The following is a 15,274-nucleotide window of genomic DNA, read 5'->3' on the forward strand; positions in this document are numbered from 1 at the left end:
ATATATTTATTAACTTTTATATCATATCTATATTCGCATAAATGATGCTTATTGTATTATATAATAATTATAATTTTTAAATATACTTGTATATTAATCGTTTTATAATATTTTTTACAAATTTAATAAAATGCAACTTAATATATATCTTGAGTAGATTATGGCCGTCAAATAAACTTTTATTTAAGGTGGCTAAACTGAATAAATACACATAAATTTTTTTTTGGTTATTATAATATTAAAACTTAAATTGCAAAATTTTATTCGGGTCGGGCTCGGGTCGGGTTCAAGTTGCGAAAAAATTACTTTGCAGTTCTCTAGCCGTAATTGCTTGCCCCACAAATTTAATCACGAAGGTCGAAGCAAGCCACGCCAATCAAAGAATTTTTTTTTTAAAAACACGTGCGAAAATCTCCTACAAGCAATCATGGATCATGGTAAAAAAAAAACTCTTATCAAATTTACTTTAAAAAAAAAACCTCACGAAATACTTTGACCACCTATTTAGGACGCCATATTTTATCGATATTATGAATATTAAATTTAGGAAATATAATAAAATTCTGAGAAATATTAAGCTATCGTGCTTTCAAAAAATTGGACATAGCTTAAGTTAAAGCTAAAGTGGAGACGTTGGGTTAAAATGTGGGTAACGTTTGATGTTTCACGGAAAAAAAAATTCAATATGAGAATGAATTTTTACGAGTTTTTACCCTGTAGCCTGTTGGACCGTCTCAACGATATGCCGTTCTTTATCCGTTACATTAGGTAACCCGCTAACACCGTAAACGTTAAAGGGACAGCGTTTGGTGCAAAGAGCGTCATGGGGGTTGGTGTAGTAATCGCAAAGGTTGCAGGCGTAAGGACCAGGTCCACGACAAGTGGCGCAAACATCTTCACACGGGGTGCATACCTATCATGTTTAAATATAAACAAAAAAATGATTTATTTTAATCAGAAAATAGACATAGAATAAAAAAAAAAAAATTTTGTTACCCTAGGCTGTCTGTCATATTTTTCTACGGAATCGAGTATAACCTTGTCATAAAATCCATCGGGGCACAAATCCTTTATACATATCTTTCGAAAAAAAAAGTGTTAACAAATTATATTAGTCATTAACGCATTATTTACATGATTTATATTAAACATCATTGAAAAAAGATACATTCGAATAATGAATTTAATCTGTTTCAAAGAAAATGGGGGGTTTAAAAAGCATTTATACCGTATTATTATTAGGTAGGGTGTAGGCTAACGCACAAACGTGACATCCATTTTCACGCATTTGTGGCAATGATCCGTTGCATCTATTTATTTATTTTGCATTTTTGGATTTAAAAGTTTAAAACATTTTAAAATTTTATCATTAAATACTTGATGCAGGTTTCGTGACAGGGCAGGCACACATTTGACGGACCTAAATACGACCCAACCGGGCAGACCTGTACGCATTCACCACGCCAGTTAAAGTATTTGCAGCTAAAACAGGAATGCGGGCCTTGTCCGCTACACCCACCGGAGCATTGGCTGTGGCAAAGACGGCATACGTGACCATTTGCGGGGTCTAGTTATACGTTTCAATAAAATTATTTTCACATTTATAAATCAAGTCAAGGTTACTATTGAGAATGCATGTATCTCGTAGGGGGTTTTAAAAATATTTAAGTTTTGAATTTTTAAAATATCGGGGGTTATTTTTATTTTCGTAGACTAGATTCTGGCCAGATCACATAAATTCCCGCAAATTATGTTTTTTAAGTTTATTACAATTTAATCTGATATAAGGCATATTCCTGAAATCCCTACTTCCCAACCTCATAGGATTTACCATCCTAAGCTTATCACTGGATTCTTATTCCTAGTAATTAACAAAAAAAATTCCTCTCTTCCATATGCTAGTATCTGTAATTGTATAGGGCTCATGTTGAGCTATTTTAGCCGATATCAGTGGCCGACACCCAAAAATGATAATTAACAATCATAAATAAAAAATTGGAACATTAAGTTGTAATATTATTGAATGTACAGGATAGAGGTTCTGGGATTGACTGGTGGCCGAAATGTCCTCCCGTCCAGTGTTTAAAAAATGATATGATTGGTGTTGCTTGTGCGCCATTGTATATTTAAATACTTAAATAATTCAATTGTATATTTAAAGTTCAGTGAAATTTATTTGTATATCTCCAGGCAATTAAATATATATATATTAATATATATTTTCATTTTAACGAGCACTTGTTTTGCTTTTTGAATATATAAAAATATATTGTAAATTACTTGAATAAAAATCGTTCCAAATTTAATCTTCAAGACTATAATTTAATCTTTTGAATTCCTCCGTAACTTATTCAATACAATCACACATTTTATTCTATTCTTTATTACCACCATATCCATTAATTGGTATAGAACAGAAACTAGGTAACGATTCGTAACAGAATTCGTTTAAATAATATATCGTATCTTATATTTTTTTACCCATCAATTTCCGCGATGCCTTGGTATCCATGGCACTATTGTAATTCTTGAGGGTGGCATAGGTGTATATTTTGAGTTCGTCGGGAAACGTGCCGTCGTCTTGTATAAGGCCCAGATTTCGACCCAGAACTTCCTCTATGTGGTCTTGAATGTGGAGCTTCATGTCAGCGAATGTAAACTCTTCTCCTTTTTTGACGGTAACCGTATTAGTACATCATAATAAATTAATAATATCGATATTTACAAAGTATGGGTATTTATAAGTTTACCTAAACAGCTGGGTAATTAAGCAGTAAGCCTATTATCTTCGCCGCAAGCAAAAAATAAGGATAGAAAGCCTTTACACGGTAATTAACGCCACAAAAATAATTTGGTGGTCTTATTTACAAAATCGTTTTAAATTTTGAAGAAATGTTATAAGACAATTCTGGAATTTACTGAAATAAATACCTGGTCAAAATATAGAACTGTTCCATATTAAAACCTCCTCATTATATATCACATTAATATTACGAAACGAAGAACTTTAGGCAACATTTATTTTTAAAAAATTGTGAAAAGGGACAAAATTAAAACCTGATAAAGATGGCGAACCGGTCGGTTTTATCTGTTCTATAACGGTGAGAAGGGACCGATAAACGTTGAGCCATTGTTCGGTGACTCGATTTCGCTCAATGTGGTTGGCGTCGTAGTATCCTCGGTTATTAACGGAGAGGTCTCCACAATGCGGCACGCACACGTCCACAAAGAGCCCGTAAAAAGTGGGCTGCTCAAGCGCGGTCTCCAAATTTAGTAGGACGGTATTTTTATGAGCGTCAGGCGATGATTCGTTTAAAATGGAGCGAACGTGTCGAAAAAAGTTTGAAAGATGGGCTAAGGCGTAAAGGGCGTCGAGAGGTAGCTCCAGGCCTGGGGACATCGATTGATGGACTAACTCGGCCCTAAAAGGAATGGAAAGCACGCTATGGGTACATTTAACGCAGTTATGAGGTCCGGGGCCCCAACAACCTTTGGGTGTCCCTTTTGGATAATTCCCGACTTCTAATTGAAACGAACATTCGATATCGCAAATATGGTTCTCGCGAACGCAATCGGATGGCGGTTTATTGTCTATAAATTCCAGGGAGTTGGGTCGCCCATCCTGAGTAATGAAACGCGGCTCATTAGGGGTGGAGTTAAGAAGACCAGAATGCGCGTTTGTCAGGTAGGTCCAAACGTTTTTCGGGCTTGTTGCGTTTAGCGAGTAATCACCGACATCTAGATAACATAGATGCTCATTCTCCATAAACCTTACGCCACCTGCGGGCACACTCCGCAAGGATCGCAGACCGAGAGAAATCAATTCCGTTTTGAAGACAGAAATTGAGTACTTATCAAACGAGAGTTTGAACCGGCCTGCCACCACCTCCAAATTGTCAAAAAAATTTAAATCATGACCTGCTTCATCGGGTAAAAGCTGTAGTCGTAAGAAACCCGTAATAACCCGGATGGACCTAAGGGCGTCCAGCTCAGCCCGCGTAACGCGTCTAATCAGATAGCTATGAGTGTTGTTGTGCCGATGACGTCGGGCCGTAAAGGTCACACCGAGCAGGTTCAAATCGCCTTGGATGATCTCGCATCCGGCCAACTTGGCTAGGTTGTTGGACAAAACGTCCGTCACGGTTTGGCAGACCTTGGGACATTTGAGCGAACGCAAATGCGGATTAATCGAAGTATCGGAGCATTCGAGCGGTTCGCGTATGCAAGTGCCGGGCAAGTCCACCGAAGTTCCTTCGGTTTCGATAAACCCCGGGGAGCAAAAAGCTACACAAAAGTAACCTAGAAGAAATCAATAAAAAGAAAGGTAAAATAAGTAATGGTCTCTGTTGTGTTTAAAGAAATTCCTTTTGTTTTTGTATATCACTGTTCTTTACATTCTTTTTTTTTCTTTTCTTTTTTTTAAGAAAACTATTTTATTAAATTGAGAATGAATAATTACATCGGTGTTTTTTTATATATATATATCGAAAATTTCCACTTTATATAATATTATTTTAGAATATAAATGTGAAATATTTGGAACAGTGATCGTAGGAGGTTCAACCGCCGAGGAATGTAGGGGGGGGGGGGAAATCGACTGAGTTCGATGGTCCGGGATTTTCTGGGAGGGTGACATGGGGACAAGATTTGGCGAGGATTTTGTTCATCGTACTAAATACTACAAAAAAAAAGGAATTCATTATAAGGTGACCGCAGTCCTATCCACTTGAATAAAAAATCCCTCGCATTTTTTTTATAGTAATGTTAGCATTTACGAAATTAGGATTGTTTAAATTTTCTATACATGACCTGAAAAAAATATAAAATTTTAAAATAGACAGATGAATTCCAATTTCAATTCCCATTCTATTTTATTAATAAGGTAAGGAATAAGGATTGTATGCAACAATATATACAATAAATTTTGGAAAAAAATGCTTATATTTAAATTACAAAAGTCATAAGTATAGTACAGTTTTAGCCAAAATATAATTATGCAAGCTTCTAGATTTTACAGAGGTCTAGTATATTGTAACGTTTTCTAATAGAGCAGGAAAAAAAAGAAATAAAAATATAGCGTGGCCCAACCTTGATCGACCAAGTAATGTGGCGGGCACTGTTCTACGCACGCGAACCCCATGGCGTATGTGCGCGCGGACGTCCTGTTAACGCCTCTATCAAATGTATCTTCCGCCGGTAACCTAGAGCCCGCGAAAGAGCATCTTGGAAGGCAACGACCCCCATCTTCCGCGTGGTGACGACACATGAAGCAGTCTCGGTCAGTGGGTCCGGAGCAACCACCAGCGCATTCCAAGTGGCAGCAGTCCTTTAAATATGGCCCCATGCACCGGGGAGAGATGCGTCCAATTAGTGGGCAATCTTTGTGGCATTCAAGGCCAAAGACCGTTTGACAATTATTCCAATCCCAGCATTTGCTGCTCCTGCATTTCAGGGAGCAAGTCGAGGAGCAAGGAGGACCGGATATAAGAGCTTAATTTTTTTGGCGTATTTTAAAAAATAAATTATTTTGCAAAGTATAGATTGTAGGGGTGTACCGATACCACTTTTTGGAGGCCGATCCGATCCGATATTCCAGATATTAAATTGATATCGGCCGATAACCGATCCGATATCATATCTAATTTTGGTTATAATTTTTAATATACCTTTTAGTAAAACATCTATAATTTTACTATACCATAACATATGTCATTTAAATATATTATAATGGTCAGTTATAGTTTATATTCAATTCAATTGCAATTATTTATATAATAAGTAATAACAATAATCTATTTACATAATTAGTAATAAACAAATATATTGAAATTTAAAATTAATATATCGAAGATTTCTTTTTAGAAATACCAAAATTTTCAATTTATCAGAGATCGGTCTGCGATGATGGGGCTGTTAATATCACTAGCATCACTAAAAACAGATTCTGAAGAGATTAATGAACATTTTTTTAAACAGAATGCGAAAAAAAATAACTATTGCAGAATGTTTATTAACTAATTATTACTATTAAAAAAATTAAACAAAAATGTATTTCGATTTTATTTATAAAAATAAATGGTTTTTTAGATATAACTTTTATTAAATTTTGTTAAAAGCGCCATTTTATATCGGATTGGATCGGAAAATTTTATAAAATTTGCCGATAATCGATATTTTAAAATGGGCGAAATATCGGCCCGATCTGATCCGATATAAAATATCGGTACATCTCTAATAGATTGTGGTTCAGTCACCTTTTCCTCTCTCTGTATATGAAATTAACTCGCATATAAAATTTCCATGAATAAACCTTGTTCCGGAAATTGATCCTTGAAGATGTGCAAGGGCGAAATTTCCAGGTTACCAGTGACTATGTCGGACCAATTAACCGTCGTAGTCAGGTGACAAAGACCGGGATTGTTGCCTATGAACACCCCACCGCGAGCGATTTCTGTCAACGAGTAAAACTGAATGTATCGGAGAAAATTGGGACTCGCTGGCACCGAAGGAGTCGTGATGGATTGGGCCACCTTGGGAGACGGTTTGAGGATAGGGATAGCGCCGCCCACCCTTCGAATAATCTCCATCTCTCGCGTGTTGTTCGTTAGGTACGGGTCACGTTCAACTAAATTTACATCATACGCGGATAGATTTATGAGAGATGTTTTTTTTAAAAGGGTATGTTAACATGCGAAAGAAAGAAAGAAAGAAAGAAAGAAAGAAAGAAAGAAAGAAAGAAAGAAAGAAAGAAAGAAAGAAAGAAAGAAAGAAAGAAAAGAAAGAAATAAAGAACATTTAAAGTATGTCTAGTGAGAAGGGGAAGCATTTAAGGCCAATTTTTTCTTTGTCCTTTAGCTCAATCAATAGAATTTGTGTTTAAACCCGATACAGAATATGGGTTAGTAATTTGCAGAGTTTGAAAAAAAAACAAAATTTGCGATTATTTTAATGCATGAAAATTACAAAATATTTAGATTATAAATATTCACTATTCTTACTTTAAATTTTACCATTTCTAAGGCCTTTCTTAAATTTTGATCAAAAATCTTTCCCAAAATTCCCAATTTATTTTTTTTCCTGTAACAAATCTTTTATAAAGTAACTCTGGTATTTTATTATATTTTATTTTTGAATGATGGGTAAAAAAAAATTTTTTAAATATATTTTTTAAGCAGAATTGTCGGGATATACCATCATCATGGAAAGATACGAATAATTTTAATTTTAATATACAGTTTTTACTAAGACAGCTGTCTCCACTCTTTAGAAAAACTATGAGTCCCCCCTATTAATTCTAAAAGGTAGGAGATATATCCTAACCTAATACTAGCGCAAAAATCAAAACAAAAGTTAAGTATTACTTACCCAAATTTTAAAAAAAATTTAAACAGTATATTTATATATATAAAGTAATCCTAAACCATATCCGTCAAAATCTTAACCCGCACCACTCTCCTAAGTTATCGGGCCGATTGTCTCACGCTTAGGGGGTTTATTTCCCGAACAATTATATTTCATAAACCGATCATGCGTTTCGTATGATTTTTTTATTGAACGTGGACATCGCGTTCGACCTCATTCAAATGACAATCCAGGGGGAAAAAACGTAATAAAGGATATTACCTTCGGAAAAATCGTGGAATATATCCGACTCGCGACCATTGTAGACGTTGCCCTCTATGAAGAGGGCGAAACCCTTTCGCTTATCCTCGTACGGGTAGTAGAGATCGTTGCCCCTGATGACCTTCAAGTTGGTGAGCGGTATGACGGGTGCGCCGACGGAATGTATCGAAAGGTAGCCCTCTATGATGCGGATGGTGCTGAGGAAGGAGAGATCATCTCCGGGCTGGATTTTGACCAGGTTTAGGCTGCCCATGATGTGGGTGCAATTTACGAGATTTTTTTTGAGCAAAAAATACTGATTCGGGTAATTCCATTGAAGACCCTGGCATTCTATTTTTTTTTTATAAAAAAATGTTAAAATTCTTCTTCTAATAAGAGTTAACAGATAATTCTTACTAGAAGATTATTATCCCTAGTTTTAAAGTTCAGCAGGACATGGGATATCTTTAACTCTATATTGCAAGTGATATCAAAGAATAGAGTAAATAATACCTTTCAAATAGCCTCGTGCTAATTGGCAAAAATTACCGTTTGGCGTTAGCAACCATTTTTAAAAAAATGCAAACAGGTTTTGCTTTTTCAATACTTCATTTTATTCTTCGTTTTGTAATGTTAGATAAAAATGTAATATAAAATAACTTACTTATAATCCTTGAAAAAAAGGAATAATTAGAAATTAAAGAAAAATAAGAAGGCAGACGATAAATATAGTTTTCGAAGACAAATCCCTTTTTTTGTTAGAACTTATTTAAAATTTTGAATGACAGCCTCAATTTAAACAAAGGGACGCGTTACGTATTTTTTTTTAAATTTAAAAAATTAGGGCGATAACATAAACGCTCAATTTGTGCGCACATAAACGATGACAAAACTAACCATGAACAAATAATATATTTCAATTATTTAAATATATTATCATGAATGAATAATCATTCCAAATACAACCTTTAAAAATATTTACGAAAATTTACATTCGAATTCTGAAATACTATAGTAGCGTTTGCTAAATCTTAACTTTGACCATTCTCTATAGCGGCATGTAGCTAGAAAAAATTGAATTAAGCCTTTGAGTCACAACTTAAAGATTGTATAGAATATTTCTAGATAAAAACAATGGCTTCATTTTATGGTTGACTAAAGTTACGAAGTTTAACAACACGATACACAGTTTAAAATATATAATAATCTCTAATAGATACTTTTGTAAAACTTTTCCAGAAACACATAAAAGAATCTTAAGCCGCAAAGAACCATGGAATAGTAACAAGAACAAAAATTTAGTCCCTGAAAATTTTAATCAAATGAATTTTTAAATATGAAAAAACATTAAAAAAAATTAACATAATTATTAACAAAATATTATAAAAAAAATATCTCTCTCTTTTATGTAGTCAATTATAAAAAAAAAATTGAATAAATTATTTTAATTAATAATTAATAAATTAAAAGAAAGAAAGAAAAATTAAATTATGCATTATAATATTAAAAGAAAAATATTTAAAAATTTTTAAAAAAAGAAATTACAATAATAAATATATTAAATATGTATATAACTGGCGGGGATTAACGCTTCCATGATTTCTTAAAACAAATTATGTCTATTCTTCTCATTCATTAAAATAAAAGATGAATTCATTAATTCTTTTAATTTTTTTTTGTGTACTATAATACACCGATTCAATTAGTTATATTGTTTTTTTTAGATTCGGGGTTTAGAACCGAACCGAACCGCCAACCCGGACTAAACCGTTATAATTTTCTAAACCGTAACCGAACTGTTATAAACCGGGTTTCGAACAGTTAAGAATAGCGGTTCGGTTCGTTTTTTTTAGTTTGAAATTTAATAAATACTTTTTTATCGTGCTTAAGCAAGGGAAGAGGGGGGTGGGGATTCATGATAAAAAAAATCTTTAATAGAAAATACCAATTTTTATATACTACATTAACAATAAGGTGATCTCTATTCCAAATTAAATATACAATTATTAAAGTGCGAATTCGATTTTTTGAAGGTAAAACTATTCCATATTTTAAAAAGCATGTTTAGGAATAAATCTTAGCAGCTTTGTGGAATTTAGGGAAGATTCTCTTTTCCTTTCCAAGTTCCCGCTGATTTATATAGGCACCAATACTCAGTCAGGATTAACCAATCACTTTCCGTGACCACGATAATTCTAATTCAAAATGAATTGATAGTGTAATATATTCCTCAAGGATCGTGAGAGAATCTTTGTCGATATTGATGTATTCAACGAATCACGAAAAATCATTGCTATCATTCCAGGATCCAGGAATTTTCAACTCTCATTTAGAGGAAATTTGAATAACAAGAAAACTTAGTCGAAAACCGATTTTCTAAAAGGGGTCGAACCCGCCCCGGTAGTATTTTCTTCTTCTACGAGAAAAATGCCATAAATAAGATAATCGAGGCTTTCTGATAAGGAACTCCAACTTTAAATTATTGTAAGGCGTACAATTAAATTTAATTTATCAGGATAAAACAGCATGAGTTGCACAATATTATCGTAAATCGCTGACATAAATGACCTTCCCAAAAAGCCCCGGACAATAATACCCCCAATTTTAGAAAAAAAAATTATGAACGGATATTTTTTTTAAAAATTTTTGATTCTTTTCCTAAGAATTTGGTGTATAAATGTTAAATTTTTTATCTCAATTAATTTTCCACGACAAAATGTCACATATTTTACCCCCTTTTCCCGCAATTTAAATATTTTTTTGGCGCGCTATTAATAGTGTGGTTACACAGCTCGTTTTGAGCCGATTTTTAAAAAAAGGTTAACTCGATACATCCGCCAGATAAATATTGCCCAAGACTCGAGATCAAACCTGTTCCTTCCACAAACATAATCTTCAGGCTAGCGTAATATTATTTCTAGATGAAATGTTGAGTTAGCCATTTTAAAAAATCGGCTCAAAAACGAGGAGTATAACAACACTGGCTATTAGGAGTGAGAGGGGGAGGGGGCGTGAAAATGCAAACAATTTCATATAAATTTTTTTTTTAAACTATTAATAAATATATCTTATTTTTAATATACCGCTTTAAAATTCAAAAGAAGAAAATAAAACAACTTAATAAATTATATTTTATTTTTTTTTTAAAAGAAAAAGGATTTTTTCACGTGAATTCTTAAAAATTTGCCAAACCACCCCGATAATTATTTCCTTTTCTTTTCAAACGCGTTTTTTTTATAATAATCGCTTCATCGTGAATTTTCTTAGGATTTGGATAAAGAGAAGTCAAATAATTTTTTCTTCCTTTCTTTCCGTAATCCGCAAATTTGGGTATGCGATTAAAAAATTTTTCAAGTGTCAAAAATAAGCTTACGTTAACTATATAAAAAATGGGGCTAAATTCTAAATAAGAATAAACACAAAGAAAACTATCGAATTAAAGAGCTAAATTAAGACTTATAAAATAAAGGAAACACGAAACTGAAACTTGGATATATATATCTTATTAAGTCAAATATTCATCAAATTCATAAAAGTAAAAAGTAAAAATTCAAAAGTTTTATCAAAATTAAAAGTGTTTCTTTATCAAAAAAATCAACAATATATATTGATCTCTAATATAAAAAAATGACTGACATTTCTTTAATTATATACAAAAGATAAACAAATATATATAGATATATATATGAAAATTGATTGACATTATATTATAAAATGTATCATTTACGACATGCCAGGGCTGTGGCACGCCAAAAAAAAATATAAATTTAACAAGGGTCGGGATGCAGCGGATTTTGTGGGAGTCATCACGAGAGCAATTGATTCTCCCACAACTCCATATCATCGATACATGGGGCCTCCGCAGAAAAGGCGGACGTCGTCGAAGCAGGCCCGTGAATACTATCGACAGCTCGTTGAAGAATATTGTCGGTCGGGGGGTTTGATATGCTGTTAGAACTACCGCTGGAGATGCCACGGTCGCATAGGAGAAAATGGAGCTGGCCCTTGCGTTGAGTCCACCATTCTCCTTCGATAATGCTTGGTCGATCGTCCCATGGCATTGTCATTGATCGGGGCTAGAGGCGGTCGTCCATCTCTACCTAGATTCGGACACTGACTCCGAATGTGGTCATCGCTATGACAATGGAAGCATTTATTTTTACGGAGCCCCCCGGACATCATAGAATTATCCTGCGACACCGGTGCTTGTATCGTCATGCCGGTGTTTTTTGGTATTAAGGTTACTTGAATGTAACACGATCCCAGATCTATCAAGCGGCTGGTTGTCTCCATGTGACTGATAGTATGGAATATTTGGATATAAGATGCAACGGGAAATACAAAAAAAAACTTATTTTGATGCACACTATTTACGGCACAAAGCACATTATATCAAAAACAAAAAATATTTCTATGACCACATTCGGAGTCAGTGTCCGAATCTAGGTAGAGATGGACGACCGCCTCTAGCCCCGATCAATGACAATGCCATGGGACGATCAACCAAGCATTATCGAAGGAGAATGGTAAACTCAACGCAAGGGCCAGCTCCATTTTATCCTATGCGACCGGCTCCGTCGGCCAACAGGGGTGCGCTAATTGGCACTTCCAGCGGTAGTTCTAGCAGCATATCAAACCCCCCGACCGACAATATTCTTCAACGAGCTGTCGATAGTATTCAGGGGCCTGCTCCGACGACGTCCGCCTTTTCTGCGGAGGCCCCATGTATCGATGATATGGAGTTGTGGGAGAATCAATTGCTCTCGTGATGACTCCCACAAAATCCGCTGCATCCCGACCCTTGTTAAATTTATATTTTTTTTTGGCGTGCCACAGCCCTGGCATGTCGTAAATGATACATTTTATAATATAATGTCAATCAATTTTCATATATATATCTATATATATTTGTTTATCTTTTGTATATAATTAAAGAAATGTCAGTCATTTTTTTTATATTAGAGATCAATATATATTGTTGATTTTTTTGATAAAGAAACACTTTTAATTTTGATAAAACTTTTGAATTTTTATTTTTTACTTTTATGAATTTGATGAATATTTGACTCAATAAAGATATATATCCAAGTTTCAGTTTCGTGTTTCCTTTATTTTATAAGTCTTAATTTAGCTCTTTAATTCGATAGTTTTCTTTCTGTGTTTATTCTTATTTTAGAATTTAGCCCCATTTTTTATATAGTTAACGTTAAGCTTATTTTTGACAGTTTATGGCTACATGTCCCGGTTTGTTACATTTAAAACACAAACGGGATTTGTCATAATTCGATCGCAACGACTCAACTTTATTTAAATCTAGGCCTGAAATTTTCCTTACGTTAGAATTTTCTCCACTAGATCTTTGCAGTGGAAAACCCATTCTAAAATTCTGTTCCTTAACAACACAGGTTTTAGAATAATGTCCTTTGTATCCGCACCGATTACAAGTTATGTCAGCAACAATCTTTGGAAAATTCTTTCCATTCGAAATAATTCTATCACCGAGTTGTTTCTTGTCCCCTTGATTACTCATATTAATCAATTTAGATAACTCACTGTAAATATCTTTAATAGATTCTTTTATATCTTTTAATTCCTGGAGGTCAACTACTGACTTTTCCACTAATTCCGAACGATCATCGTTATATTCTTTCATCGTTTCCACCCTTTCAGGTCTGCCGTTCTTGATTTCATTTAAAATTCCATTTAAACTACTTTCCAAGACCGAAATCTTTTTCCAACAATCTGCCGACACCGGAGTGTCTATTTTCCAATTATCATATACTTTAATCGCAACCAGAGTACATTTTCCAAACAAAAATTTTATTACAATATATATAACATACAGTATGACCAACAATAACATGGTCACTAATGCATTATTCACATCAAATTTATCAACCATTTGATACAAATCTTGATAATTAATACTCGGATACTCCGAAATTTTATTAAAGAAGCTAAGCTAGGCTCACTATCAAAATTAAATATAAAGCCCATCTCATTATATGAAAAATTTATATTATTTTAAAACGGCCGTGTTAAATTTCTAAAAATTTACACAAAAAGGTGATTGCGTAGTGTTCTGAGTAGAGATACAAAATATAAAATAAAATATTTTTTACCTTAAAATACCGAATAACACTGGAATCGAAACTATCCTGGTAGTCGCGGTCAACAACTGTCAAAAATAAGCTTAACGTTAACTATATAAAAAATGGGGCTAAATTCTAAAATAAGAATAAACACAGAAAGAAAACTATCGAATTAAAGAGCTAAATTAAGACTTATAAAATAAAGGAAACACGAAACTGAAACTTGGATATATATCTTTATTAAGTTAAATATTCATCAAATTCATAAAAGTAAAAAGTAAAAATTCAAAAGTTTTATCAAAATTAAAAGTGTTTCTTTATCAAAAAAATCAACAATGTATATTGATCTCTAATATAAAAAAATGACTGACATTTCTTTAATTATATACAAAAGATAAACAAATATATATAGATATATATATATATGAAAATTGACTGACATCATATTATAAAATATATCATTTACGACATCAAGGAATTACGTTCATTGCCTTATTCAAGCTACAAAACTATAAATTCATCCAAAAACCTAAAGGATGACTTGAACACTTGCTGGCGGACATTTTTATAGCGATGTCTCACTCAGCTGAGATGATTTAAGTAGTAACCCCGCAGACTCGGTTACTCGAGCCCGACGGTATTTTAAGTTTTTTTAAATATACCCGGGTGTATTTTTTTTTAAAAAACCGAATATTTTGAAACGCCACATTTAGCTATTAAAAAAAAAAGATTTTTTTTTTAAATATGGGCAGATCCGCGCAATTCGTGACCGGCAGATGTCAAAATTTGATGGCTGAGGATTTTCAAATTCATACTACATTTCTGCCGGATTTGGGCGGGATTTTTGTCATTGCGGGTCCCTAGATTAAGAAGACTTCATTGGGCGGGTTTTTGGCCCGTCGGCCCATATTTTGTAGGCATAGTCGGGTGGCGGTCGGGTCGAAGATTTTTTTTAGAGTAAGGCGTGGGCGGATAAATTTTTGATATTTTTCTAGCGAAATGAGCAGAAACAGACTTAAATTTATTAAAAAAAATAAGTTTCATTTCCATAATATTGCATATTGTATATGAATAATTAAAAAAAAATACATTTAAAATAAAGAGCCAAACAAGCCCATTGCGGGCGGGTGGGTGGTAAAACAAATTTTGAAACATCGAGTGAGCTGGCCTTTCGGCCGAAAACCGCGCCCATTGCAGACCTCTACCCGATAATCCTATTACACGTGTCTACGAATTAATCGAGTCAAGCCGCGAAAAACCGACTTTTCAATCAACGTCACCGACTCGAGGAAGTTCTTCAAAGGGTAAATATTGTATATTTAAAAAAATGCGAAAAATGTGGACTAATTATTTGTGTTTCTAAGAAAAAAAACGTTTTTTTTTAATAAATAATAATTTTTGAAAACAAAATTTTTGTTTTTTAAAATCCAAAAACGCGTCTACTTTGTGTATATATTTCATTTTTTTTAAAAAAAAATTTATGTTAAGTTTTTTTAAAGATGTGAAGTGATAACCAATTCCTAACAGTTAAACATTTAGCTAAGAAAAAAAAAGAGAAGATATTTATAAAAAGATTTCGA

The 15,274-nt window shown here is 33.4% G+C and overlaps 1 protein-coding gene across 1 annotated transcript in view; it reads right to left on the bottom strand.

Annotated features, from left to right (window-relative positions):
- The window catches only part of LOC135927421 (uncharacterized), a 39,557-nt gene that overhangs the window by 21,405 nt on the left and 2,878 nt on the right, over positions 1–15,274 (bottom strand). The window contains exons 2-10 of the mRNA XM_065463399.1: positions 7,624–7,953; positions 6,311–6,625; positions 5,089–5,490; positions 3,058–4,299; positions 2,482–2,667; positions 1,378–1,567; positions 1,229–1,310; positions 997–1,080; positions 714–913 (exon numbers count right to left, since the gene is read on the bottom strand). Of these exons, the coding sequence (XP_065319471.1) occupies positions 714–913; positions 997–1,080; positions 1,229–1,310; positions 1,378–1,567; positions 2,482–2,667; positions 3,058–4,299; positions 5,089–5,490; positions 6,311–6,625; positions 7,624–7,953 (3,031 nt within the window). The remainder of the gene's footprint in view (positions 1–713; positions 914–996; positions 1,081–1,228; positions 1,311–1,377; positions 1,568–2,481; positions 2,668–3,057; positions 4,300–5,088; positions 5,491–6,310; positions 6,626–7,623; positions 7,954–15,274) is intronic.

The sequence above is a fragment of the Gordionus sp. m RMFG-2023 genome, chromosome 3, assembly GCF_954871325.1.
Source record: "Gordionus sp. m RMFG-2023 chromosome 3, tfGorSpeb1-WG-v2, whole genome shotgun sequence".
NCBI classification, from domain to species: domain Eukaryota; kingdom Metazoa; phylum Nematomorpha; class Gordioida; order Chordodea; family Parachordodidae; genus Gordionus; species Gordionus sp. m RMFG-2023.